At 40.4% G+C, this 25940-nt stretch overlaps 1 protein-coding gene across 1 annotated transcript in view; it reads left to right on the forward strand.

Annotated features, from left to right (window-relative positions):
* The window catches only part of EXT1 (exostosin glycosyltransferase 1), a 349347-nt gene that overhangs the window by 273106 nt on the left and 50301 nt on the right, over nucleotides 1-25940 (forward strand). The window contains exon 2 of the mRNA XM_036761068.1: nucleotides 25702-25795. Coding sequence (XP_036616963.1) covers nucleotides 25702-25795 — 94 coding nt within the window. The remainder of the gene's footprint in view (nucleotides 1-25701; nucleotides 25796-25940) is intronic.

Here is a 25940-nt window from a genome sequence, read left to right on the forward strand (position 1 = left end):
AAATCCCAAACAGTGTCATGGAGAGTTGTACACAAATGAAAAATAATTGAACACACTTGTTTCAAAGGAGGGTTTATCAGAAAAGAAGAATTATTGGGAAATGTTAGTAATAAAGGGGAAAAAAAGGCATTTTTTTCTGTAAAGAAAAGACATTCTTGCACAGAACCATACTTAGGTAAATTAATGTGGCATAATTCTATTTGAATATTTGATAGACTGTCTGAATTTTTGGATTTTGAGAATGTCTGGCTATTTACAAGATTTACAGGAACAGAACCATTACCTCTACGTAAGACTAATGCCTGAAGCCTCATTCAATGCCAGACTTTTGGAGGAGCTTTGTCAGGAATCGATGGTTTTCACTATGCACTGTGGCATCCTTCCCTCTCTAAAGAATGTGGTATGTGTGAAATGATCCAGTCCTATCAAAACCAGGAAAGATGAAGTACATACAAGGAGAGAGTGTGAAAGTTAATGAACTATTTAGCCCGCTACAGTCATGGCTAAATGAGCCTCCTTAAGAGACCTGTTTGGTTCAATCTGTCAGCGAGCATTCATTAAGTGCCTACTATGGGCTAGACACTGAGGAGGCACAGAGAAATTAGAAAAGCGGTCCCAGGCCATTTTAACAGGGGATACACGTCCATAAATAAGCATATAGTAAATAACTCCTGCCATTGTCATTACCTCTATAGCTACAACTACAAAATAACCTGCCCCTTCCTACTTTCCCAGTCTTCTTCAAGATTACCCAGCCCTGGCCCCAAATTCTCTGGAATACAGTGGTGCTGACCTCCTTGCTGTTCCTGGAACAAGACACTCTATCTCCTAACCCGTACATTTTCACTGACTCTCTCCTCTTCCCCTCTTTTTCCCTCAAACCTGGAATGTGCTTCTCATTCCTCTCAGCTTCTTGGTTTCCCAAATTTCCCAATCCCTCTTAATGCTAGTGCCTTCCTTCTATTGATCATCTTAAATTTATCCTGTGTGTATCTTATTTGTACAATCCCAGACTGTGAGCTAGAAAGCAGAGACTTTTTTTTGTTTTATTGTGGGGGCAGGGACTTTCTTTCAGTGGTGGGATTCAGCTGATTCGTACCAGTTCTGTAGACCTGTTCCCAACAGGTCAGCAGCGGTGCCTTGGCTAGGTTCTGTGGAAAACCATTTGTTAATTCATTCGAATCCCACCACTGCTTTCTTTGTATACCTACTGCTTAATACAGTAGTAAGTTTAGAAATGCTTGTTCACTTGCTGGCTGCTGCTACCACTGTTACTGCTGTGTCTAGGTATCAAGATGAGGGAGTCGTGGTAATAGATTTCTGTTTCCGGGCTCTTGTGTGCAAAGGAGGATTCGGTCTAAGAACACTAAGGGAACATTACAAAGCTTAGGAGAAAATGTGAAAGGAAACATAAAAAGCAGCCACATGGCCTCCCCACTTGCAAGCTGGGAAGGGACAGGTGATGATAATATGGATTAATTAGACCAGGTGTGTATGTGGGAAAGCACACTCAGCATACCTCACACATGCATGGCATCATATCCATCCATCCCCTTTCTACCCAATTAACAAAAGGGATCTTCTGCTTTTGAGATGGATGTCTTAAAGAGGCAGCAAATTCAGAGAACAGATTGACCAGGACAAATGAGAAAACTGATCAAAGGTATCCTGTATGCTGCAAATATCTATGTTCTTATGCATCCCCCCCCCCATTTCCTTGCACTGTCAAAATGCTGCGGCTCTCCTTCTTGCCAGACCTAAACTACCATTTCTACACCTCTCTCCAAGCTCTCCCCATCAATTCCATTTCCCTTCTTGCCTGTTCTTACTAAATCCTCCTTCTTTAAACAATCAATAAGCACTTAAGTGCCTATTATATAGTGAAGGTACAAAAACAAAAGCAAAACAAACAATTCCTGTCCTCAGGGAGCATACAGTATGATGGATGTAAGTAACTTTTACATACAAATAAATATAAAATAGATGCAGAGTAAATCTGAGGGGGCATTAGCCGCTAGAGGGACAGGGAAAGATCTCATGTATTAGTTTTGAAGGAAACTAAGTGGCACAGTGGATAGAGTGCCATCTTCCTGAGTTCATATCTGGCCTCAGACACTTAATAGCTGTGTGACCCTGGACAAGTCACTTCATCCTGTTTGCCTCAGTTTGAACTGGAGAAGGAAATGAAAAACCGCTCTAGTATCTCTACCAAGAAAACCCCAAATGGGGTCTGAAAAAATACACAAACCACTGAATGGCAACAACGACAAAGATTCTTAGAAGCAAAGGGGAGGAGGCGAAGCATTCCAGGCATAAAAACAAGCAGATGGAATGCCATGTATGGGGAACAGCATGCACACTAGTTTGGCTGGTGCAGAGATTTCATGAAGGGCAGCAATATACAATAAACATCAAAAGGTAGGCTGGATCTACATTGTTCAGCCAGTTTTAAATGCTGAACAGAGCAATTCTGTTTAATCATAGAAGCAATAGGGAGGCAGTGGAGATTCTTGAGTGGGGCAGTGACTTGGTCAGGTCTGTGCTTTAAAAATAGCACTCAGGTAGCTGTGTAGAGGGTGAGTTGGATGGGGGAGAGATTGGAGGCAGAGAGTCTAATAAGTGGAGAGATCAAGAGAATATGTGAGATGTGGTGGCTAGAGAATCCACAGTATAGTAAAGAGTTAAAAGATGATCAGAGCTGCCAAATCTCACTTCTCTTCAATGTCTCCCTGTCCATTGACTCATTTCATTTAGTCTGCAAACATGTTCAAGGATCCTAAAAAATTAAATAAAAAAGTTAAAAAAAACCCCAACAACCAACATACCTCATTAACCCTGCTCCTTCTGTAAGCTACCTTTCTCCCTCCTCTATTTGCTGCTAGACTTCTAGAAAAAGTAGTTTATACTTTCTGCCTCTACTTCACCTTTCTTTCAGTCCTCAACGCCTTGCAAACTTTCTTCCATCCCCACCAGGTCACTGAAACAGCTTTCTCTGGGACCTCTAATCACCATATGGCTAAATCCTGTGACTTTTCCCTTTGCCATCATTATCTTCTGTAGTTTTTGATGCTGTATCCCCAAATCTTAGCAAAGTGGCTGTCATAAAATAGGCTGTTAATAAATGTGCCTCCTTTTTATGTGCGCCATATTTGAAGCTGACTTCTGTGATATTACAGAAAGCAGTATCAATAATTTAAAGAGAACTAGCCTCTGAACTAGGAAGTTGTTTGGTCCTTTTCAGCCATGTGACCCCATTTGGAGTTTTCTTGGCAAAGATACTGGAGTGCTTTTCCATTTCCTTCTCCATCTCATTTTACAGATGAGGAAACTGAGGCAAACAGAATTATATGACTTGTCCAGGGTCACACAAGTAGTAATTGTCTGAGGCCAGATTTGAGCTCATGAAGATGAGTCTTTCTGATTCCAAGCCCAGTGCTCTATGACTTCAATTACTAACTACCATAATAACTTCCAACTTATTATGTAATGCCTTATGTGGGTAACTTCCAAATTATTTATACTTCCCCAGGTCTTCCCCTGCTCTCTATTCTCTTGTTTCCAACTTCCTGGCAAATATCTTCCCTAAGATGTTCCATCAGTTCCTAAATCTATATATAGGTCTAGAGCTGGAAAGGACCTTAGAGTCCAACTAGTTTGACACCCTCATTTACAGACGAGGAAACTGAGGCCCAGAGAAATTAAATAATTTGCCCAAGATCATTCAGGCCTCAAAGGGCAGATGCAGAATTTGAACTCAAATCTTGTGATTCCCAAATTCATATTCACACCTGAATCTCTTCATCTTCCTCTTAATCTGTTGTTCCTTCTAACTTCTCTCCTTCTCTGGATAGCACCTTTTAGTCACCCAGGCTTTGGAACCATCTCTTACTTTTCATTTCTGTCTCATCACATTAGTTACTAGGTCTCAATTCCATCTCCAGAACATTTCTTGCATCCAGTACTACAACTCACATTCAAGCCTTCTTACCCTCCCATCTAGACTACTGTAACTGTATCCTAACTCATCTTTAGGGAAGTGGGTAGAAAATGTGGAATTGCGGAACATATCAAGCTAAGTGACTTTGTCCAGATCTTTAATTAAGGCTTATGTACTGTCCTCAAGTGTTGTCTCTTTCTATGCCCATAATTCTGATGACGATTCCAGGAGAACTTATTTAGTTTAACAAAAAAAAATAAACCCTTTTTTCTGACATGGGAGTAGATTGCCTGTAGGCACATCTCATCTTAACCTCTTACTTTGCCTGGCTTCATTCAAGAGTGGCTCCAATCCTACCTTCTCCTAGACACTTAGCATAGTGTCTGGCATGTAGCAAATGTTTGTTTACCGACTGATTTTGTAGACTAGAAGCTTCCACTAAAGCCCTACCAGGGGTGGGGAATCTGTGGCCTCAAAGAGGCTGCATGTGGCCCTCTAGGTCCTGAAGTACAGCCCTTTGACTGAATCCAAACTTCACAAAACAAATCCCCTTAATAAAAGGATTTGTTCTGTAAAACTTGGACTAAGTCAAAAGGCCTCACCCAAGGACCTAGCAGGCCACATGTGGCCTCTGGTCCACAGGCTCCCCACCCTGTGACTTATTCTTCACGGCTTTTGAAGTGACCCTGGGTTCTCAAAGTCTATACCAGTGAAACAAAGTTCTAGCAAGTCTTACCAAGATGAATTTGAAGTATGGAAGCAGTTTGATTTATATTTACCACCCAGTGAGCATCACAGCTAAGTTCAAATAGGCTTATCACCAGGTGACCAGCTGGTCATTATTCCACACACACCCCCCACTCCACCCCAGGTATAAAAACTCATGAACCTTATTTGACTAAGATATGAAAAATTCTGATCTGTATCCATGCCAAGCCAAAACTAGAGCTGGGCAGCTAAAGCTTTGCACCAAAGTACACTTGTGGTTCTTTTCAGCTGAACTTTAGCATCTAGTAAGCAATCACAATGATTTAAAAATAGGAAGCTCCAAGAACTTTGTTTCTGTCTCTTCCCACCCCCAACATTCCATGCTGCTTGCCCCAGGGCAAAATATTGCTCATTATAGCTCTGTCTGCACCACTGAAATCACAGATCCTTTCATATATTGAAGTAAATAGTGTGGGAGATAGGGAGCTGCTACAACTCCATTATTAAGCATGCTTCACTTCCTGAGAGTTTAAACCATTATCTACCATTCTCAATTCTGGAGAGATTAAATCTTTTTTAGTGTGTGATGATATTAGCCCTTCTGGCAATCAGTGGGTTAACTGGTTGTAGAAAGATTTAAGTCAACATGCAAAGCAGCTTCATTAAACAAATGGATGCAGGGAGTGAAATTCTGTGGGTGATATGCTATGTTCCCAGAGTTGATGGTTTCTCACACACATGTTTTCAGTGCCATAGTGTTGTACGGGGCTCTTTAACTAACTGGGTCTCTTTGCTGCCAATATCAGCCATAGTTGCTGACATGCCTGAAGTGTGATCTGAGAAAGGCTGAAGGAGGAAGGAGTCAGTATCTGCAACCATCTGGAACCTGGGAGAGCAACACAGGGAAAACATCTGCTTGAAAGTTTGTGGAGATAGATAGCACTCTGATTTACTAATCTTTGGGGAGCTGGTACAAGAAACTCATGCTCATCTGGAAGCTGCAAAATGCCCATGTAAGCCAACACAGGGGTGTGTGCAGACTACTTGGTTATTATGACATATGATAATTCAACTTCACCCTATAGGAGATGCCAGTTTGCAGATTGCTTTAGATGTGCTACTTCTGTCACCTCTTTCTACAGAAAACAGATGCAATAGGGATGCTGTTTTATCAAAGTTTCTTATAAAACTTTGAATGTATTAATATTAAGCAGATCCCTGCCCCCTTCTCCATTGCATGCATATGTGGCAAAGATTGGTATACTTGCTTTCACTTAAATGTGCCATACTTACTCCGTCTTCAAAGACTTGGCACACATATGTTCCAAGGTAGAGGGACCTCGGGGACCCTCTAGTTCAACACCTCTCACTTACAGGCCCAGGGCCTTTGATTACTAAGGATCATAATAGAGCTAGAGCTGGCAGGGACCTCAGAAAGCATGTAGTTCAAATCTCTCATTTTACAGATAAGGAAACTGAGGCCCGGGGGTTAAGTAACTTGCCAAACTCACACAGGTCTGAAGTGGCAGAGATAAGATTTGAACCTAAGCCTTCTGACTCCATTGCTCTTCATATCCACTGTACCATGCTTTCTCCCTCTTCTACCAAGGTAACCCATTCCATTTTTCAATAGCTCTACTTACTTCTTTTTTTTCTTGCATGGAGCTGAAATCTGCCTCTCTATAGCTTCCATCCATTACTACACCCCTTCCTGCCCATTTATCCCTACTTAAAGCATAATCATCCTTTGAGTGTCAAATCCTAGGTCTCCCATAAAAGCCTTCTCTGTGTATTTCATTCCCTAGTGATCTTTCCTTGCATCATTCCGTAGAACTTATACTACCTTTCCAATTCATGACAGATGAACTGGGCACCATCTATCTCTGCTTTGCAACATGTTGTTGTCCTTGATTATTATTAAGACTTGCATTGCTGAACTTTTCATGCATATACCTCATCTCTCCCCAGATAGACTGCAGGCTATTATTATTTAAGGGAGGGACTTGTGTGTCATTTACCAGAAAAGAAAATGAGGTACTTTGTATTTCCCACATTATGAGCCATATAGTAGGTGTCCAATGAGTATTTGTTGAATTAAGTAAATGAATGATTTGCATTGGTCTTAAAACCCTACTATAACCAGCAACATGAGGGATATTCACATTGCTTGTAATGACATTTTGCTAAAGTCAATATATAATACATAAAATGAATATTCTGTATTTGTATTCCCAACACAAGCTTGGAACATAGTAAGTGCTTAAGAAATATTTTTCATTAATTCATTCATTCAGTCATTCCTTTATTCTTTCTTACCATTAGAAATTGTATAGTGGGAAAACAACTGGCGTGAGAATTAGATTCACACCTCTCTCTCAGCCATTTACTAGCAGTTTGACCTTGGACCAAACCACTTAGTCTTTGTAGGCCTCAGTTTCTATTTGTTCAAATGAGTGGTTAGATTAGAAGATCGTTAGGGTGCTTTCCGAATGGAATTTCTCAATCAGGATAATTTAAGGTGTTTTGCAAAGCTAAGTGCTATATGTTGTTGCCATTTACAGTTGCTGCTGTTGTTGTTAGCAATACTGTTTGACACTGGGAAATCATTTTACCGGTGTGCCAAAGCTAGAGATGAAACCTCTCTCCACTCAGCCAAAGTGGCTTGTTTGTTGTTCCACAAACTCCAAATTTCATACTCCACCCCAACTCAGGCTGCCTGAAATGCTCTCTTTTCTTATCTCTCATCTGTTGGAATCCCTGGTCTCCCTTAAGCCTCATCTCATTTGCCGTCTTTCTCCATCTCCTTAGACTTTAGTGTTCTTTCCCTCTTCAAATTACCTCCTATTTATTTATTTGAGTTCCTGTTATATCCCCTTCCCTCCCCCCCCCAAGAATGTAAGCTCCTTGAGGACATGGCCTATTTCTCATTGTATCCTTTGTTCCCTGGTGCCTACTAACACAGTACTTTGCCTCAGACTAGCTGCTTAGTAAGTGCTTATTGAATTGTATTTTTAAGTAGGTAAGCAAAAAGCAGTGTTTTGACTATAGTGGGTAATTCCTTTTCTCCCCCTTCCCCAGTTCCCATCTTAAGCTTCAAGTCTGAGCAGGGAAGGATCTTGTTTAGGTGACTTGAAAAGGAAAAGTGAGCGGAGTTGAAGAGTAATTTCCCCTTGATGGCAAAACCCAGGTTTCTTCTTGATTCTAAAAATCAAATGGGTTTCTGGTTATTTTCCTCCACTGAGAACGACTGTTGTGTGTATAGGGCTCAAAAGAAACAAGATTATTTGCTGGAGAAAATTCACTGTGACTAGATTAACAAATCACTCTTTCAATTTTAACTAAGTTTATAAGATACCTACTAACACTGTCCTAGGCATAGGAGATTTGAAGATTTAAAACAAAACAAAAACAGCCTAGCCTGGGCCCTCAAGAAGCTTGTAGACTACTTAAAATTGTTCTACATATACAAAAGGCAGCAGTGCATGATGGATAGAGAGCTATCCTCAGAACCAGCTAGACTTGGGTTCAAGTCTTGCTTCTGATCCATACCAGCTTTGTGACCCTTGGCATCTCAGTACTGTGTCTAGGTAACTCTCTTAAATTCTAAGTTGCAGAAAAGGATGCTATTTCTATTGGGAGTAGTAGATTCTTCATCCAGAGAGTTCCCTATATCAAGGAAATTGCAGGTCCAGCTCCTGCCACTATAGCACATGGCAGGGGGGTGGGTGGTGGTGGTGGTGGTATATGTGTGTGTGTGTGTATGTGTATACACATGTATACATATACACATATATACATGTTTACATATCTATACACATACACTATATACATATACGTGTGTGCGCGCACACACACACATATAGATAGCACAGTATCATCCAGGGACAAAGAGGAGAGATCTTGACAAAATGCTCTGGGGAAAAAAAAAATGAAGAGGAAATTATTTACAGCTGGGGGTGGGGTGGATCATGAAAATTGTATATGAAGTTCTCCATAATGCTGTTTGTCTTGCCTGTCTTTTACTTGCAGTCACAGTTTTAATTACATTCTCCTAGCGTTTTATTCCTCTCCTTGTCCCTGCCTTTGGGCAGCTTCTGTTAGAATAAGTCAAAAGCAGTGCTCCTCGCAAGCTTTTATTTATCAATATGCATTGATACATACTTATAATAATTCTAAAGCATGGTTCAGTGGAAAGGATACTGGGCTTAAAGCAAGAGGACCTGGGTTGGAATCCTAATTCTGCTGCTTAACACCTTTGTGACCTTGGCAAGGCACTTAAACTGGGCGGGGTGGAGGGGTGGGGATGTGGGCTGCGTTTCCCCAGTTGTAAATGAGTGAGATTGGGCTACACTTTCTAAGGTCCTTTCCAGAATAAAATTGATGATGCTTTGGGGTCCCATGGTGGTCGTAAGGAAAGTACCTCATCAGGGGTATGCAACTTGTTAGCACTTCATGCCTCCTGCTAGGAAATTGTGAAATCTAGAATTCAGTACTATTCAGCAAGCAGGTCCCTCTTCCATCTCTCTTTACCATTATTATTTTTAATTTTTAATGAATATTTTGGGGGTGAAAATAAGTTATATCGATACCTCTTGTTTTTACATCATAGTCATTTCTGGGTACATTTTTCCTTCCCCAGAATTGAATCATCCCCTATAGTCAAGGGAAAAAGTTAAGGGAACAAAAGCAAATAAATGACCGAGTGATGAGGTCTGACGGTGTCTACAATGTCCAACTCTGGTAGTCCCCTGCCTCTGAATGATTTGAGTTTTGTTTACTCAGTGTGGAAGGAGAGAAATCCTAGAATTAAGGGAAAGAATGGGACAGCCTTGTGGTGCAGTGAAGAGAGCAATTGCATTTGGAGGTAGGAGACCTGATTTTAGTTCCGAGCTCTGTCACATATTGCTACCTTCATGATCTTGGGGGCAAGTCACTTAACCTTTCTTGCCTCAGTTTCCTTATATGTACCTTGAGAGGCTTCTTCTAGATGAGCTCCAAGGTTTCTTTCATCTTTTATGATCCTAAAATTACGATCCTTTCATCTCTATGATCCTAAAATGTTTGTTTTGTTTTGAGAGTAGTCCCCATATCTTCTCTAAAGCTCTCCAGTAGGGGGCTAAAAGGAAGAGAAGTCTACCAAACTATGGGAGGGATGGATGCTGCCTCAGATCATGCAGAATTAAAGGGAGGCTGATAGCCCAAGATTTGCCATGTGGATGTGCCCCATCTACTGGTTGAATTGGATGACTACAGCTACATGTAGATAAATTCTTAATTAAATTTAATTTGATAGATGCACTTAATACTATGTGCTAACCTTTCATAAAAGCCTTTGAGATGGCACTAGGTAACCATTGTATTTTACTACACTGTTTGTGCAAATAAACCCTAGGACTTTCACTTGCAGAGAAGGACATGTTCAATTTCATTTGTCTGAAGCATGGTTTGAAAGCATACTTAGATATTGGCTGTCAGGTTCTTAAGCGTGTATTTTGCATGTCCAAAGTTTTATGCCATCCCAATGGCTAAATACCTATAGTATGCCACATAGTTATAAGTTTCTGAAGTCAAGTGTGATGAAAAGCATTTGAACACTAAGACCTCTATGAAATCTCTTGTTCTAAAAACATTTCGTTGAAATACTGGGAAGTCTTCCACATTTTTACTCTTCTCTCCTTATCATTCCATTACTTATCCTTAATTTCAGTAAGTCTGATGAAGTCTTGCTGCCTCACTTAAAAAAAAAGATTTCACTTGCCTACCAGGCTCAATAAATAATTCGGAGACAATGGAATTTGTTGGTTTCTTTAAAGAAACATAATTATTTTAAAACGACAAAGTGGTCCCTTTGTGGATGAATGTTTTATGTTCTCGATACTGTGTCTGAATACCTTGGTGTAAATAATGCATCAGCTTGCCAGCACATTTAGTACTGGATACCCGGCAGGATTGGTGTGCTGAGAGCTCAGTGGGTATCACTCGTGACATTGTGAAGCTCAGTCACTGCATTCTGCATTTGGGATGCAGATGTTTGTATTCTGGGGATTCAGGTTTGGTAAATGCATCGCTGACAGACTCTAAAAAAGAAATGATTGGTAGGGAATGGAGGATGAGTTAGGATTGCGCTCTTTGCCAGTTTCTATAAGGGTGCTGCTTATCTACTCAACACCCTCCTACAGAAAAACAAAACAGAACTGACATTAAGGTTGGATTTTAAATTCTTTCTGAATAACAAGATTGAAGTAAGTTGTTTCTGGGTTCTGCCTATCCTGCGCCTTTTTGAAGTCTCCTCTCAGTCAAGTTTGATTAGCATGGCTTTCTTTGCATCCCTATCAGCTAGCACAGTGACTGGCACTTGGTCGCCTCTTAATAAATAACTGAAGAATTGACTTGAGTAGGGCCTACTTCTTTAACAAAGGACTCTGCCTGCTCCTGTTTATAAAGTTGAAAGTAAACTATTTTGAAACTTCTTTTTTGAAGTTCTTAATCTGAGGTTCAACCTCCCCCCACCAAACTATGGATAGATTTTAGGACATTCATAAACTTGAAAGAAAAAAACCCTACATTTTTATTTTCATTCACCTCTAACCGAATTTTAGCATTTCCTTCATTTATTCTCAGAAAGGGTCCATAGGCATCATCAGACTGCCACAGGGATCTGTGACAAAAATATTCAAGAATTCTTGCTTTAAAAGAATATTGAGGATAGTAAAATGCCTAACAAAGCCTTTTAAAAAGCAATAACCAAAAAGAATAACCCTCCTGATGTTAAAAATATTTGGACATATGTCATTAAAGAGGGCTGTCCCTATGATCTTTAGAATTTGGACTATTCGAAAGCAATCTCAGCAATAACTTCCCCACATCCCTACTCAAGTGACCCTCAGATTAGACCTCCCTTTCTTTTCCTTTATGGTGTTACAGGGTGTAATCGTATAAATGCCAATGCTATTGTTTACATAATTTATTAACATTATGACAATACAAAGATATATCTAAACATTTCAATAATGTATCATAGTTAGAAAAATCACACCCGAAGTTACCTCTAACAATCAGCTACAACTCTTAACTTCTCCTCAACTCTGGAAACATAACCCCACAACTCAGCTCTCTCGGAATGACAATCAGTGTCTCAAAAATACCCTATATAATATCTTCACAGCTTAGCTTCTCTATAAGAATTAGACTCAGTCTCTCAGCAAAGAAGCTCTCTCAGTCTTTTCTCTGTTTTCAAATAGTCCCCTCTAGCTATGACAATTAACAGGCCCTCCAGAATGATAGTTAAAATGTGTCTTCTCATAGACACCTCAGAGATCAGTTAAAATGAAACTCTTTCATTCATTCTTAAAGATACAGTAACAGTATACGTAGTCCATTGGAGGAGCTATTGAAATGCTATGTTTTGAACCTTATACATCTTCCCACTCTGTTATTTAATTCCCTGATAGTTTTTGGAGTCTAAGGGGCATATGAACCGAAAATCCTACCCCAACCCCGACACATGCATATGGAAGGTTCTTGAGTTTTGCTCACTTAAGAATGTGTTCCTTAGATACGTGGCAATTTTTTCCCCCTGCAGCTTATTTTATTTTAAAGAAATGGATGTGAGGTCTTGTATACAGTGGAATGAGTGCAGAGTTGGGAGACAGTGGATGTCTGTTCGAATTCTGGCATTCCTATTTCTAACCAGCGTGACTATGGACAATGCCTTTAGTCTCTTGGGGCCTGCATTCCTTATCTGTAAAATGAAGAAATTGGCCTAGGTGATTTCTAATATCCCCTCTTACTCTGTCTATGATGCTTTGAAATTTTTGTTGCATGCTTTTTATCATTGTCCTTATTCCAGTTATTTCTGTGAAAACCTTCTTCTGTTATCTCACTGTGGCATGGATGTGATCTGAGTTAATCTAAGGCCCTGCCAGTGGAGGAGCATAAATTCTGGCCAGACCTATGTAGTTTCAACAATGGGCTGCGTATCCGTTGTCCAAGGACCACCTCCCCAGGTTTAAAAGTTTGTCCTCTCGTGATGAATTTTGGCCATACCTTCTTTCTGATACCACAGGTGGACAGAATGCCAGGCCAGGAGACAGGAAGGCCTGAGTTCAAATCTGGCAAATCACTTAATTTCTCTTTCTTCATCTGTAAAATGGTGCTATAATACTAGTACCCACACCCCAGGGTTATTGGGAGGATCCGATGAGATGATATTTGTAAAGGGCTTAGCGCGTAGTAGGCACTATACAAATGTTAGCCGTTATCATTGTTACTGAAGTGTAGAACAATTATAGTCTCTGACAGTTGAAGAGATTACTGAAGCTAGTGAAGTTCTGAGTCCTTAAAATAGCCCAGCTAAAGCACAACCAGAAATGCCAGTGAGGTGGCTTGGTAAATAAGATATTTATTATGCTGGGCTGGGAGTTGCTTAGGCTGCTCTATAATCCTAAAATTAGAATAAAAAGCAAAGAAGTGCAAAAGGCATCTTTATTTTGTAAGTGCCACTTATGGATTTTCTTTAACTCAGGAATTCTAATCCAAATTAATACCTGAATAACTGAAAGTCCTCCATCCAGCCTTCTCCTTTTGGCTGCTCTTGAAGACATCAGGGAAGGCTCTGCTTTGTAACAGAAGGAAGGACACCTGCGTGCAGAGATTTCCTGAACCGTGTTCCCTGGGTGGCCAGGAGTGTCCCTGAAGTCAGAAGTTAGGGTAGAGCAGATGGCAGGTGTTAATGGCTGACACTCTCCAGCTTTGCATTATTCCCAGCAAGAGGCCTAGTTCCCTAAAATTGCCATGTGAAAAAAAAAAGAAGCTGTTTATCCTTTTTTTTTCTTCTTCCGATTGTATCCATGCAGGACCGCTACTTTCTCAATTCAGCAGCATTAATAACAGCACATGGCATTTCTCAACATTGTACCACCTTGCTGTTAGAGAGTCTTTGGGCTAAAGTGCAGTCAAGCTGTGTGTCACTTTTAGGAGTTCAGGGATTTGGTTTTTAATTACTGTGAAAATATTATTTAGGGAATTGATGATTCTTCCGCAGAGCTTGGGACTAAATTGCACCTGGAAAATGTACTTACAAGTGTTGAGAAGCGAGTTGCCATAATGTATATCTTGCTTTGTATAGGAACAGATGAATAAATGAATGTGTGAGTGAATGAATTATTTGATTGCTTTGCCTAGAACAAAAGGAAAAGTGAAGATCTATATCTGGTAGTAGAGCAGATGGCAACATAGCCTTGGTAGACAAGCCCTAAAATATTGTGGGCATTTCTAGATGTGATCTGTAGCCACTCAGATGTTTGGCCTAATTATCCACACAGGACAGTCCATGTGAATGACGAATAACTAGATTATAACACACAGTCAGATGGGCAACCCCTAGACTTTGTCTATGAGCATCTTAGTTTTGGCCATATTCCGTAAATAGACAATGAGGTAAGCCCCAAATTCAACAGAAGTAGGGGAGTTCTCTGGAATGCCTTTGGGAAATTGGAAAGCTCTTTTACTCTCAAACTTCTCCCAAGAATGAAGCCTCATTGTTTTAATATTAACATTCTACCACTGTTGTTTTATAACTTTAAGTCATAAAACATCACAGTATCTGGAGAATTTAAAATGTACCTGACTCAGATGACAATGGAAAGGTTCATGGTGGGTGGGAACAGATTGCAACACCTAACATAATGCATTCTATGAAGAAGAGTGGAGAAAAGAATATCACCAAGGAAATAGATGACCAAAAAACTAAATGAGCTGGTCATGTGATAAGACACCTAAACAATTGGTGGATGCCCTGTCTCCTCCACTATTAGCCTCACCATGTCAGGAAAGTTTCCCCAGCACATTCAGTAGACCACTTGTGGCAAACTTATTGGAAAAAAATGGCAGAATAAGTAGACATAGCAGAATTATGATATGCATTGTTGGAGGGAACATTGAATTTGAAGAGTGGGAAGTAGGGGAACATTTATATAGCTCCTACTATGTGCTAGGCACTGTGCTAGGTACTTTACAAATATTGTCTCATTAGGTCCTCACAACAAGGTGCTCTTATTATCCCCACATTACAGTTAAAGAAATTGAGGCAAACGGAGTTAAGTATCTTGTCACACAACTAGTAAGTGTCTGAAGCTAGATTTGAATTCAGGTTCTTCCTGACTCCAGGCCCAGCATTGAGCCACCTAGGTGCCTAAGAAAGGAGAATGTGCTTTACCCAGAAGCTCTTTTGTAGTTTTTCATCTCCATTTCCACTTAGAGCCAAACTTCTTTGCCCTTTCCCCTCTTGCTTTCTTTTCTCTCTTTTAAAAGACACTAGGCTCATATTTTAGACCCAAGACAGGCAAGTGTTTAATGATAAAGATAACTTCCCCTTCAACTTACTCATCATTCACTACATTCAAGTGGAAGCTCTGGATAATATAGCTGATTGGTTAAAAGTTTGTGGTATGGGTGGTTTGGAATTAGTTTCTAATTCTTTGTGGAGTTTAATGGTCATTTCTATCTACAGGAAACACAGCACCTTGCTTCTACTCTACTGCTTTTACACGTTGGCATGTTTTGGATGTCTGAACCAGGGTCCCCTGGCTGGCTGACTCAATATTAATGAACCAGACTGACTGAAATACTCCAATGACTGCCTCTTGGCACTTGGCAGAAAAATCCTTTTTATGTTAGTTTCAAGGTTGTCAGATATCATTATAGCCAAGTATTAAAAATTTCAAAGAAAGGAGGCAATGTGTTTGATTTATAGAATAATTATCTAGCTTTAGCTCGAACTTGGCTTTGGTGCTGGTTTTGCAAGCACTTGAAAATTAAATCCATTTTTTATGGCACTACAAGGTATTATCTCACAGCAAATGATAATTAAACACCTGTGAAATCAATTAGCCCTTTAAGCAGGGAAAAAAAAAGTTTTCCAATTATGTTTTCGCACCTCCAAAACTTTTTCTAATTCCAAAACCAACACTTTGTGGAGAGGGACATGACCTACCAGCCAGTGGTATGTTCACTCCCAGTAAAGATCATCCCTCAATCTTGCCCAGCCCAAATCCCAAGGAAGGCAGCCTGTGGTAAAGGCAACTTTCCAAGGAAGATGCATTAGCCTTTGGAGATCCCTATTAGGCAGCTATCTGCTTGACACATAGCTGAGCTGTCAGGTTCTCTACAAAGGAAGTTACTCACTTTGTGTTTCTAATGCCAAGTTTTACTTGACAGTTTATCCAAAAGCCAAGATACCTTAATGGAAACCAAGCAACAAGACATTCCATGTGACAAAATTGGTCTAGCTTTTGGGGCCCTGGAGCCAACAGTTCAGAGCCATCTGCATCAAGAATTCATACTCTGAAAATGGGCTGATTGGTTAATGGCTGAAATCTAATACAAAGGAAAACTAGGCAACAGTCTCAAGGTATTTAGCCCAGCATTATCATGTGTATTTAATAACTGTCCTTGGTAACAATTTAGCTAATCCAGATGCTTCTTCTGGAAAAAGCACTGTATTTCTGAATACCAGAAAAGAAGTGGATGGATTTTGGTTGTGTGCCATGACTATTTTTTGGCTTAAGAAGGGAAAGGGAAAAAAAAAAAGAAAGAAAGAAAACGGTTCCAGGGTTTTTGACATATCCTACAGGATGTAACTCTGCCACGACAGACTAGTCTGTGCCAAGGAGACATTCTTGCTGCCTTCTCTCTAGAGCTTTTCTAGTGTGATGTCATTTGGGTATACGTGTTACAGGTAAAGATGCTTTGGCAGCTGCTATTAAAAGAAAGGGGTCAACTAATCTTGACAATATTCATGGCTAATATGGAAGTCAGCGTGGTAGAACAGAACATGTAGGATCATGAATTTAGAGCTGGAAGGGTCCTTAAAAGTCATCGGATCTAACCTCCTCGTTTTCCAAATAAGGAACTGAGGCGCAGAGAGCTTGCCCTAGGTCTCAAGGCTAGTAAATATCTGAGGTGAGATTCAGACTCAGATCTTCCTGACTCCAAGTTCATTCAATGCTCTATCTACTATACTGCATTGTCCAGCATGTTGGCCACCTGGGAGAAACTTGTAGTATCTTGGCTAACAATGTGGCCCTGCCAGCTGAATATTCTCAGGTGTCCAGTGGATATAATATTTAGGGGCAATTATGTGGCCTTCCTGACTTGAAGTCAGGAAAATCCGAGTTCAAATTCTGTCACAGACATTTATTAGCTAGCATGGCCCTGGGCAAGTCACTTAACCTCTGCCTGCCTAAGTTTCCTGCCTCTAAGTTTCCACCTACCTCAAAGAGTTGTTGTAAAGATGAAAATCAAATGAGGTAATAAATGGAAAGTTCTAGATTAAAAATATTCCATAAATATTCCATTTATATCTTACATTAGTATAAGATTGCTTAAATAAAGTAGTTGATGCCTTTTGTTTTGATATAACAGCTATTTCCCAACAAACACCCAAACAAACCCTCCCAACAAAGTATACACTCTAAACAATTAAGCCAAACTCAGCCATGGAATTTAGAGTTCAAAGAGACATTAGACAAACCCCTTCTCCTTTACTAATGAGGAAACAGACCCAGACAGAGGATGTGACTTGTCTAAGGCCACATAGATGGTATAAGTAGTAGCACCAGGCCCAGCTTGGTCTCTTGACTCCAAACCCCCTGCTCTTTTCCTCAGCACCATACTGTATCTCTCAATGCATCCATCAGAGGCAGCAAGGACCCTGTAAGACAAGCATCACAAATGCAATTTGTTCCCATTTTATAAAAGAGGGAATGTAGACTCTGAGAGCATAAGTGAGGCCCATGAACCATGCCTAGTTAGTGTCAGAAGCAGGATTTGACCTCAAGGTCTCCAAATGCAGCATTCTATCAACTGACTCCTTAGTTAAAGAAGGAGCAAACCAAGCCAAATTTTGTGCTGTTTCAATGCTGTCTATACTTATACTCTTGATAACTTTTTTTGTTTTTATTTTGGAGGACTGAACTTTCTCAACCTGCTCTGGGAATCTGGACACTTTGGCTTATGCAGTATAAAAGTTCCTCCTCCCTCTCAGTAGCTAGTCACAGTGGGATTTAATTTGGCAGGTGGGATTCAGGTGGTAAAGGTAACAAAGGGGACACAAAAGCATAGTGGATGGAAGTAATCATTTTTATTGAGAATAACTGGAACTTCCAGGTCTGTAGTATCTCAAGTACAGGGTATGGGGAAAAGGCTTAAACTGAGCAGAAATGCAAGGTACATCAGATTAGCACAGCCCTTTTCTATCCCTGGCTGCCTCTCTACCTACCGCTTACACTGGTCAAGAGAAGAGTGACCTTGGAATTCCAAGCATCCACCTAATCCCAGGATTGAGTGAAGCTGGCACTGAGAGAAAGAATGTGATGGATCAAGTGGGAAAGCAGTAAAAACATTCTTGTTAGGCCTGGTTTTCTCCTTTTGATAGTTTTCCAGAGATCATTTTGATGTTGAAAGCTACAGAAGGGGGTGGGGGGGTGGGGTGGGGATGGAAATCTACATCCTTCCTCAGCTCCCAGGTGAGGGCAGGGGGTAGGGATCAAAGACTAGTTCAATTAAGAGATAGGGATAGGAACTGCAATTCCATTAGTATAGGGAACTGTGGGTAATGAGATTCTGTACCAGCACAATTCTACACTTTCTCTGCAATTTATTGCTTTAGAGTTGCCTACTGCAGAGGTGGCAAATACGAGGCCATAGACCTTAGGAAGAAACAAACCAGATTAGAATGTAATTGGGAAATATTCAACAAAATAAGTAAAAATACAATAGAACATAGATACTGTTAATAAGTGATTTTCTAAGTCCCATATGCAGCTGCCAGAAATCCTTATGTATGGTTTCATGACCCCTGCTTCTATTCGAATTTGACATCTCTGGTCTAGAACACTGAGAGATCAAACGACTTGTCCAGGGTCACACAGCCAGTCTTTCTGAAATGGGAGAACCCAGGTTTCCCTGCCTCTCAGACCAGCTCTATCCACAACGACCAGTTTTCCTGACATAAACTGTGAGTGAATTAGAGTTGATTACAAATAGGGCTCTATTGTCTTTATAAACTTGGGAGGCTAGAGGGGAGGATTAGAATTACAATGGGGAGAAATAGGGAAGTCATTGAGCTGCAAATCTTTATGAGTTTCTAACAAATCTTGAGCTCTATAGAGAAAGTGAAATGAAAGAAGGACCCACTCCCCCACCTGAAAACAAAAACCTCTCTCCTAGTGGGCAGGCTAACTGGAAACCTCGTAGTGTTCATAGAGCTGGATTAAGCAAATGACCCTGTAAATTTAATTGTAATTTTCCCTCAAACCTGGAGAAAAAATCAAGGGTAGGATGTCACTTGATTAATTGGAAGGTGAGGTTTGTGTAACTGGATTATTATAAGAATTACTCTGGGAGGCAGCTTGGTAACATTTGAATTCGCTTAAGTGACCTTGGACCTCAGTTTCTTCACCTGCCAAATGAGAGGAGTAGAAATGATCTCTGAGGACCCTTTCTGCTCTGAAATGCCAGGATTCTAAAATTTTCTTATTTAGAAAAAGTCGGCCTTTTCTCCTTGTCATCTTTTTTTCTTTTTCTACCCTTCTCCTGTTCCCAATCCATGCACATAGACAGGCAATAGAACTTGCCGCAAAGGATTAGTGGTCACCCTGAGGAGCTTTTGAGTTTGTGACTGTTTGAAGAAGGATACATTGGGGCAAGTTGCTGCGATGGCACCATTCCAAGGCTTTTCCTATCTCTAAGAAACAACTTCCTCTACAGCACAGACTGTGGTATCCCCATCCTTTTGTAGAACTGGGTGTACTTTGGCACAGCCTTCTAGATCTTGTTGCATGTGGGGCAGCAGGACAGTGACAGCAGGGAGGGGCCAGGGAAAGGTTAATGGTAAGAAAACGACCTCAAGACTTATTATCCTTGACCTTTGTGTTTCTTACTTTCCATGTTCTGTTCTTTTAAAAATAGATGTATTGATATTTTTTCTTTATTCTTTCTTTTTTTGGGGGGGGGGGAGGGAAAGGCAAGGCAATTGGGGTTAAGTGACTTGCCCAAGGTCACACAGCTAGTAAATGTGTCAAGTGTCTGAGGCTGGATTTGAACTCAGGTCTTCCTGACTCCAGGGCTGGTGCTCTACTCACTGCGCCACCTAGTTACCCCTTATATTGATATATATATTTTTTAAATTTACAGCTCTTAGAGCCAGCCCACCCTCCAGTCCCCAAAGATTTGCTGCATATCTGCCATCCTCTTCTGGACCTGGTCACATAACCCATTTTGCCTAATTATTTTTTGTTGTTGCTAGGTAGTTGTTCTTTATCTTTTGACTTCAGATGTCTAAACTCATAGTTAATATTTCAAGTTGTGCTTAGTTGCTAGTGAGAGGGCTTGGGGCTAAAATGTGTTCTAAGTTTGTCTGTTTGCTACCAATCTGATACAGTGTTAGACTTGGAGTGAGGAAGGTTGAGTTCAAACCTAGCCTCACAGAAGTTGTGTGACCCTGAGCAAGCTTACTTTCTCATTCTTAGCCTCAGTTTCCTCATCTGTAAAATGGGGGTGATAATAGTTTCTATCTCTCAGGGTTGTTGTGAGGATTGAATGAGATGATTTATATGAAGAGCTTTGCAGTCCTGAAAGCACCATCTAAACGCTTGCTCTATTGATGGTGATGGTAAAGGTTGAATGTCCCCAAGAGCTTTCAGGCTGCATCCTGAGGTATAGGATGTTTTCTGGGGTCTTTTTGACTTCCTTTTCAGAATCTCCATAAAGAAATGAATTTTAAAGAAGCATCAGACCTGAGGAGCATAGGAGTCCATAGAAAGGGAAAAGATAAATACCTGATTTGATTTAGCAAAGACTGCCTATATTCAGGGCACAGAACATGCTAGGAAGCATTGGGCTGAGGAGGATTACAAAGAAATGAATTTCTAATCCTAGAGCATTACCTGGAGCTGAGGCAGCACTGACAGCAAGCAAAGCTAGCAGCAGACAACCAGCCCTGGGAAGGAGTCACACCATCTCCCAATGGCAAGGACCTTTGGGCTGTGGGGCAAATGACATCCAGAGAAGCTGCAGCAAATAAGGAACCTTAGTGACCATGGGAAGAGTGGAAAGGAAAGGGAGGCATGGAAAAGGGAGTCCAAGCTCACTTATAGACCCAAAGGACCTGCCTAGGACTGGGTAGTTTCTGAAGAAATTTTCTATCTCAGCACCACCTGCATGCAGCTCAGTGTGTGGATTGTGGGATGATATTTGCTGTCAGTAACTTATTTTATATTTTAATGTGCAAGCTAAAGGGAAAGCAATCCCTGTAGATCAGGGCTTGTTCTTAACTTTTTTTGTGTGTGGCCTTGACCCTTTGGCAGCCTGGTAAAACTTATGGACCCTTTCTCAGAAAAAGTTTTTTGAATGCATAAAATAAAATACATTGGATTGCAAAGGAATTGTTGAGATGGTTATCAAAATGTTCGTTAAAAGAGAAATTCATGAGCTCTAAGTTTAAAAGCCCCTGATGTAGATAAATGACTTGTGAGGGTCAGTGCTATAGGAAACAAACAGCTGTTAGAGCCACTTGGGCAAAACGAGATCTCGAGTTCTGGAAGCAAGTTTATAGATCTGCTGGGGGCAAAAAACACCACTCCTTAGGTATAGATACCACATGGAGCGGAGATGGTGGGGACTCAGACCCTGGTCTTCTGACTTGTCGCCTTCGTACCATGCTGCATCTGGATTCTAATCTATGGTAACACCACTAGTCATTTACTCTTTCGTAATAAGAACCAAGCTTGCTTCCAATAAGAAATTCCTTCCCTGTCAGGAATCTCAGTGTCTGCTGTCATTTTTCTTTTGAGGGCTGGCTCTGCTTCTTCCCCTTGGGTCTGCCCTTGTGAATATTTATTTTTCCACCTCATTCTGTTGGGATTTTTCCCTTCAGCCAGAACAATATTGAAGTTGCTGCAGGCATCATAGCACTTACATTTCTAGGGAGGATTAATTATGTATTATTATAGAGACCCATTTTAAGTGGGGACTCACTAGTATATCATATGCATACAACTTTTCAGGAGAGAATTGTGTATGAAGTGGGACCTATTTCTGGGTTATGTTCATGGCCGTACAGCTTAATTACATTAGCCTTTGCAGTCATTTATTAAAACTCTTCTGTCCTCTGTGTCACCACCTGTACAGTAGAGATCTTAATACCCCCCTGAAATGGGTAATAAAAATCCTTCATTAATTAAAGCTGCAAGTTCTTGGAGATTACTTACCTCCCTGCTAAGACTATCATGTGCATTAGTTAATTATATATACTTTTAAGTGGCTTGTGATTTCTAAAGTGATGGTGTCAGATCAGGGGTCAGTCACCTTTTTTGAAGTAGCTTGCCAGATTTTCCTTTATTCATGAGGGTGGGGTGGGGATCTGGGACTTGCTGAAAGTCTGCCCATCTAGCAAGGGCCATAGGAAGGGGGCAGAGGAGGACTCTCTGAAAAAGCCCCAACTTTCCTACCCGGTTGGTGGGTTGGTCCATGGGTTGGTCCGTGGGTGGGTCATTCAGTCACCCTCCTCTCACTGGGTACTTACCATATGTATCCCATTCTGCTAAACCTTAGAGATACAAAATTTTTAAAATAAAATAAATAAATAATAAATAATGAGAAATAAATAAAAATAAATAAAATATAAGTGCCCTAAAGTAGCACCTATTCTAATGGGTGAGACAACATGCAAACAACTCTGATAATAGTACGGTGGGTTGTGGGATGAAGATCAAATGAGATAACAGAAAAGATTTTACAAATCTTCAGATTCTCTTGACATGTTAACTATAACATATATATATATATATATATACAGTGTATTACATATGTATATAGGTATAGATATAGTGTAAAGGGAAAATAATCTTAGAAGGAAAGTACTAGCAGTAAGAGTAGGGGTACTTACTAGCTGTGTGACCCTGGGCAAGTCACTTAACCCTGTTGGCCTCAGTTTCCTCATCTGTAAAATGAGCTGGAGAAAGAAATGGCAAACCACTCTGGTATCTCTGCCAAGAAAACTACAAATGAGGTCAGTAAGAGCTAGACGCGACTGAACAGCAACACACTGAAGGAAGTAAAGAGGATGAAAGAAAGCCATTTACTGACTTCATGATTTGGGCAAGGACTTGTCTCTACAAACCATATCTGTTCCCTAAAAAATCACACTGGAGGTATCAAGTAGGGGAAAGGGTGCTGGATTTGGATCCGGGAAGAGCTAGGTTCCAATCTGAGCCCTGACAATTATTGGCTGTATGACCCTGGGCAAGTCACTTAAATTTTCTGAATCTCAGGTAGCTCTCTTAATCTATACATTATAGTTCCAACAAAATCTTAGATCTTTGAATTTCTGAACATTTTGATTGTCAACCCCTCCAATAGATCCTTGGATATAAAGCAGCAACAGAAATGTGGGTAGTTGATGAGGAAAAAAAATGAAGACACATTGCTTGTTTGCTGAGACAGCTAGCTACATAAGCAAAAATTGCTAGTGTAAATTTTAATCCACTCCAAATTGCCATTAAAAAGTCAAGAGAACAACGTTATTCATTTGGAGAGGAATTCACAATGATTGAATTTAAATCCCACCTTGGACACTTATTACTTGGGACCATGGGCAAGTTGCTTTACTTCTCTGGGCCTCAGTATCCCCCTCAAGTGAAGGGGTGGGATGGGATGGTCTCCGAGGCCCCTTTCATTTCCAGATCTATGTTGCAATGTTCCTGGTGTAACCATTAAACAGTGATCCCTTTTTGAATTCTTTGTAAGTCATTTTCTCCTTCCTCTTCCCTCCTGCCACCCCCCCATATTTCCTAAATTCTGAAACTGGCAATTTTGGGACTTGTCGCAGTTGAGAACATTAATGGATTTTTACATTTTGAGTTGGCTAATGATGGGGATATAGGACCTTCTATGCTGGTCCCTCAGGGGTTTCTATTTTAAGCATTTATTAAACCTTGCTGTCATGCATTGTACTCTGAAGAGTCTTCGACCTTTCTTTATATTAAAAAAAAATACCACACACTCAGTTTAAAACTTTTTTCCCTCTTCTCCACAGTTTGTAAAGGTATCCCAGCAAGATCAGGAGTTGAACTTGAAGCTGGTTGTCAATTACTGTACCAATGTTTGAGGATGGGAAAAGAAACCATTACCACTGTAATTTAATATTTTTATTTAGCTAAATTTGATCCCTCTTAAAAATCTCATCCACTTTGAAGTCTATTTTGTAGTTTAATTAATGCAGCAAGGGTTTTTATTTTACTCTCTGTGGAGATAATCTTAATCCATTCCCAGTGACCTTTTCTTGTGCAAATTAGTTGTACACGCCTGTTTAAGCAAATGGGCCTTTGCAAGATGTCTCTTCCTAATGACGGGTTTATAATTGAAAATTGGCTTACTCCCATATGCCTAGTTTGTGTGAGAATATAAAAATAGATGTGGACTTTAAAAATATAAATGTATATATCAATACCCCCCACTCCCAAAAAAACATAGGAGGAAAGAATATCCAGTGCCTTTGGGCTATGATTAAATTAGACTATTAAGAGTCAGAAAGTGTGGATGACATAAGTTACTGCCAAAGTAGCACCTGTCTGTAGAACTCTGGAGGCTCTTTAGAAAGGAGGGTGGGGGCTAATCTTGATGCTTGGTAGACAGTCTCTTTGCAGGACCCAGGCCTTCTACCCTGTACAGGCTTGACTAAAACTCAGATTACCTCATAATGAACTGGAAACCATTAAGATGTTTACTCTAAACATCATCCCTTGGAGGGGACAGGCTTTAATGAAAAGGAGATATTTAATCTCAACTAAACTTTACTCTAGTGGCATGGGGAAGAAGGTGTGCTTTTAAAAGCAGATCCTCTGCTTTTTTTTTATAGCCCCAAAGATTTCTTGCCCTGACTCTTCCCTCCCCCCCTTTTTTGGATCATCTCTTTCCCTTCCTTCTCCATCTTCCTCTCTCCCTAAATCTGAGTTGTTCTGCTACAGGAAGATTTGCCTTGTGCTGCTGAATGTTCTTTAGCTAAATGTAGAGACTTTGGCTGAGAGGAAAGAGCAAATGTTGTTTGTGCGCACTATGAAGGTTTCTTGAGTTAGTTGTAACTGGTTTTTTTTCTTTTTGCAGAGTGGGGAATGTAAGGGGTGGTGTGCGGGAGAACAAGGCCTGTCTTAGCTTTCACAGGCTTTTGTGGCTGACTGAAATGGCATTTTAAAAATCAACAGAAAAAAGGGTAGTGTTTTTTTTTTTATTTTATTTATTTTATTTTATTTTATATCGAGAGAAAGGAGGGGCAATATTTCATTTGCTGTCACAACAAAACTCAACTTCTAAGACACAGACGCCGGTACCCAGTCTGTTGAAGTGGCGGCCACTGAACTTGTGTCAGATGATATTGTTTGCAAAGCATATTATAACTGTTTCATCCAACACAATCTTTAATGTTTGCTGGACCTGTCACAACCAATTCCCCTCCCAAGAAGGAGAAGACCCGAGCTCATGACTATACTGATTTGGTCTCGATTGACTTGATTTGAATGTATAAGTCAGTGAATCAAAAAGTATTTATTAAGCATTTATTATGTGGCAGACTCTGGGGCTACACATATAAAGAATAAAATAATTCTCTATTCCCAAGGAGTAGCTTACATTCCAATGGGTGGAGACAACAACCATATAATAATAATAGCTAACATTTATTTAGTGCCTACTGTGTACCAGGCCCTATGCTAGATGCTTAACAATTATTGTCTCATTTCACAACAACCTGGGAAGTAGGTAATATCATTATCCCCATTCTACAGACAGGAAGCTGAGGCAAACAGAGGTTAAGTGATTTGCCTGGGGTCACACAGTAAGTGTCTGAAGGCAGATTTTAACTCAGGTCTTCCTGAGTCCAGGCCAAGAGCTCTATCCATTGGGCTGTCTAGCATATATAGGTATGTGTATTTCTTATGATGGCCATCATCATCTCCTCCCTTGGGTCTTCATTATTTAATTACATATTTTTCTCCCTCTAGGTATGATTATCGAGAAATGCTGCACAATGCCACTTTCTGTCTGGTTCCCCGTGGCCGCAGGCTTGGCTCCTTTAGGTTTCTGGAGGCATTGCAGGTAAGATGCACTCTACAGATTATTATTAATGCTAATAATACTCATATCACCACCACTACCGAGAGCTCACATTTATCTAGCCCATTAAGGCTTGCAAAGCTCTTTAATAATCGCTGATAATAATGGCTAGGATTCATATAGTGTA

Source organism: Trichosurus vulpecula, chromosome 1, assembly GCF_011100635.1.
Source record: "Trichosurus vulpecula isolate mTriVul1 chromosome 1, mTriVul1.pri, whole genome shotgun sequence".
Taxonomy (NCBI): domain Eukaryota; kingdom Metazoa; phylum Chordata; class Mammalia; order Diprotodontia; family Phalangeridae; genus Trichosurus; species Trichosurus vulpecula.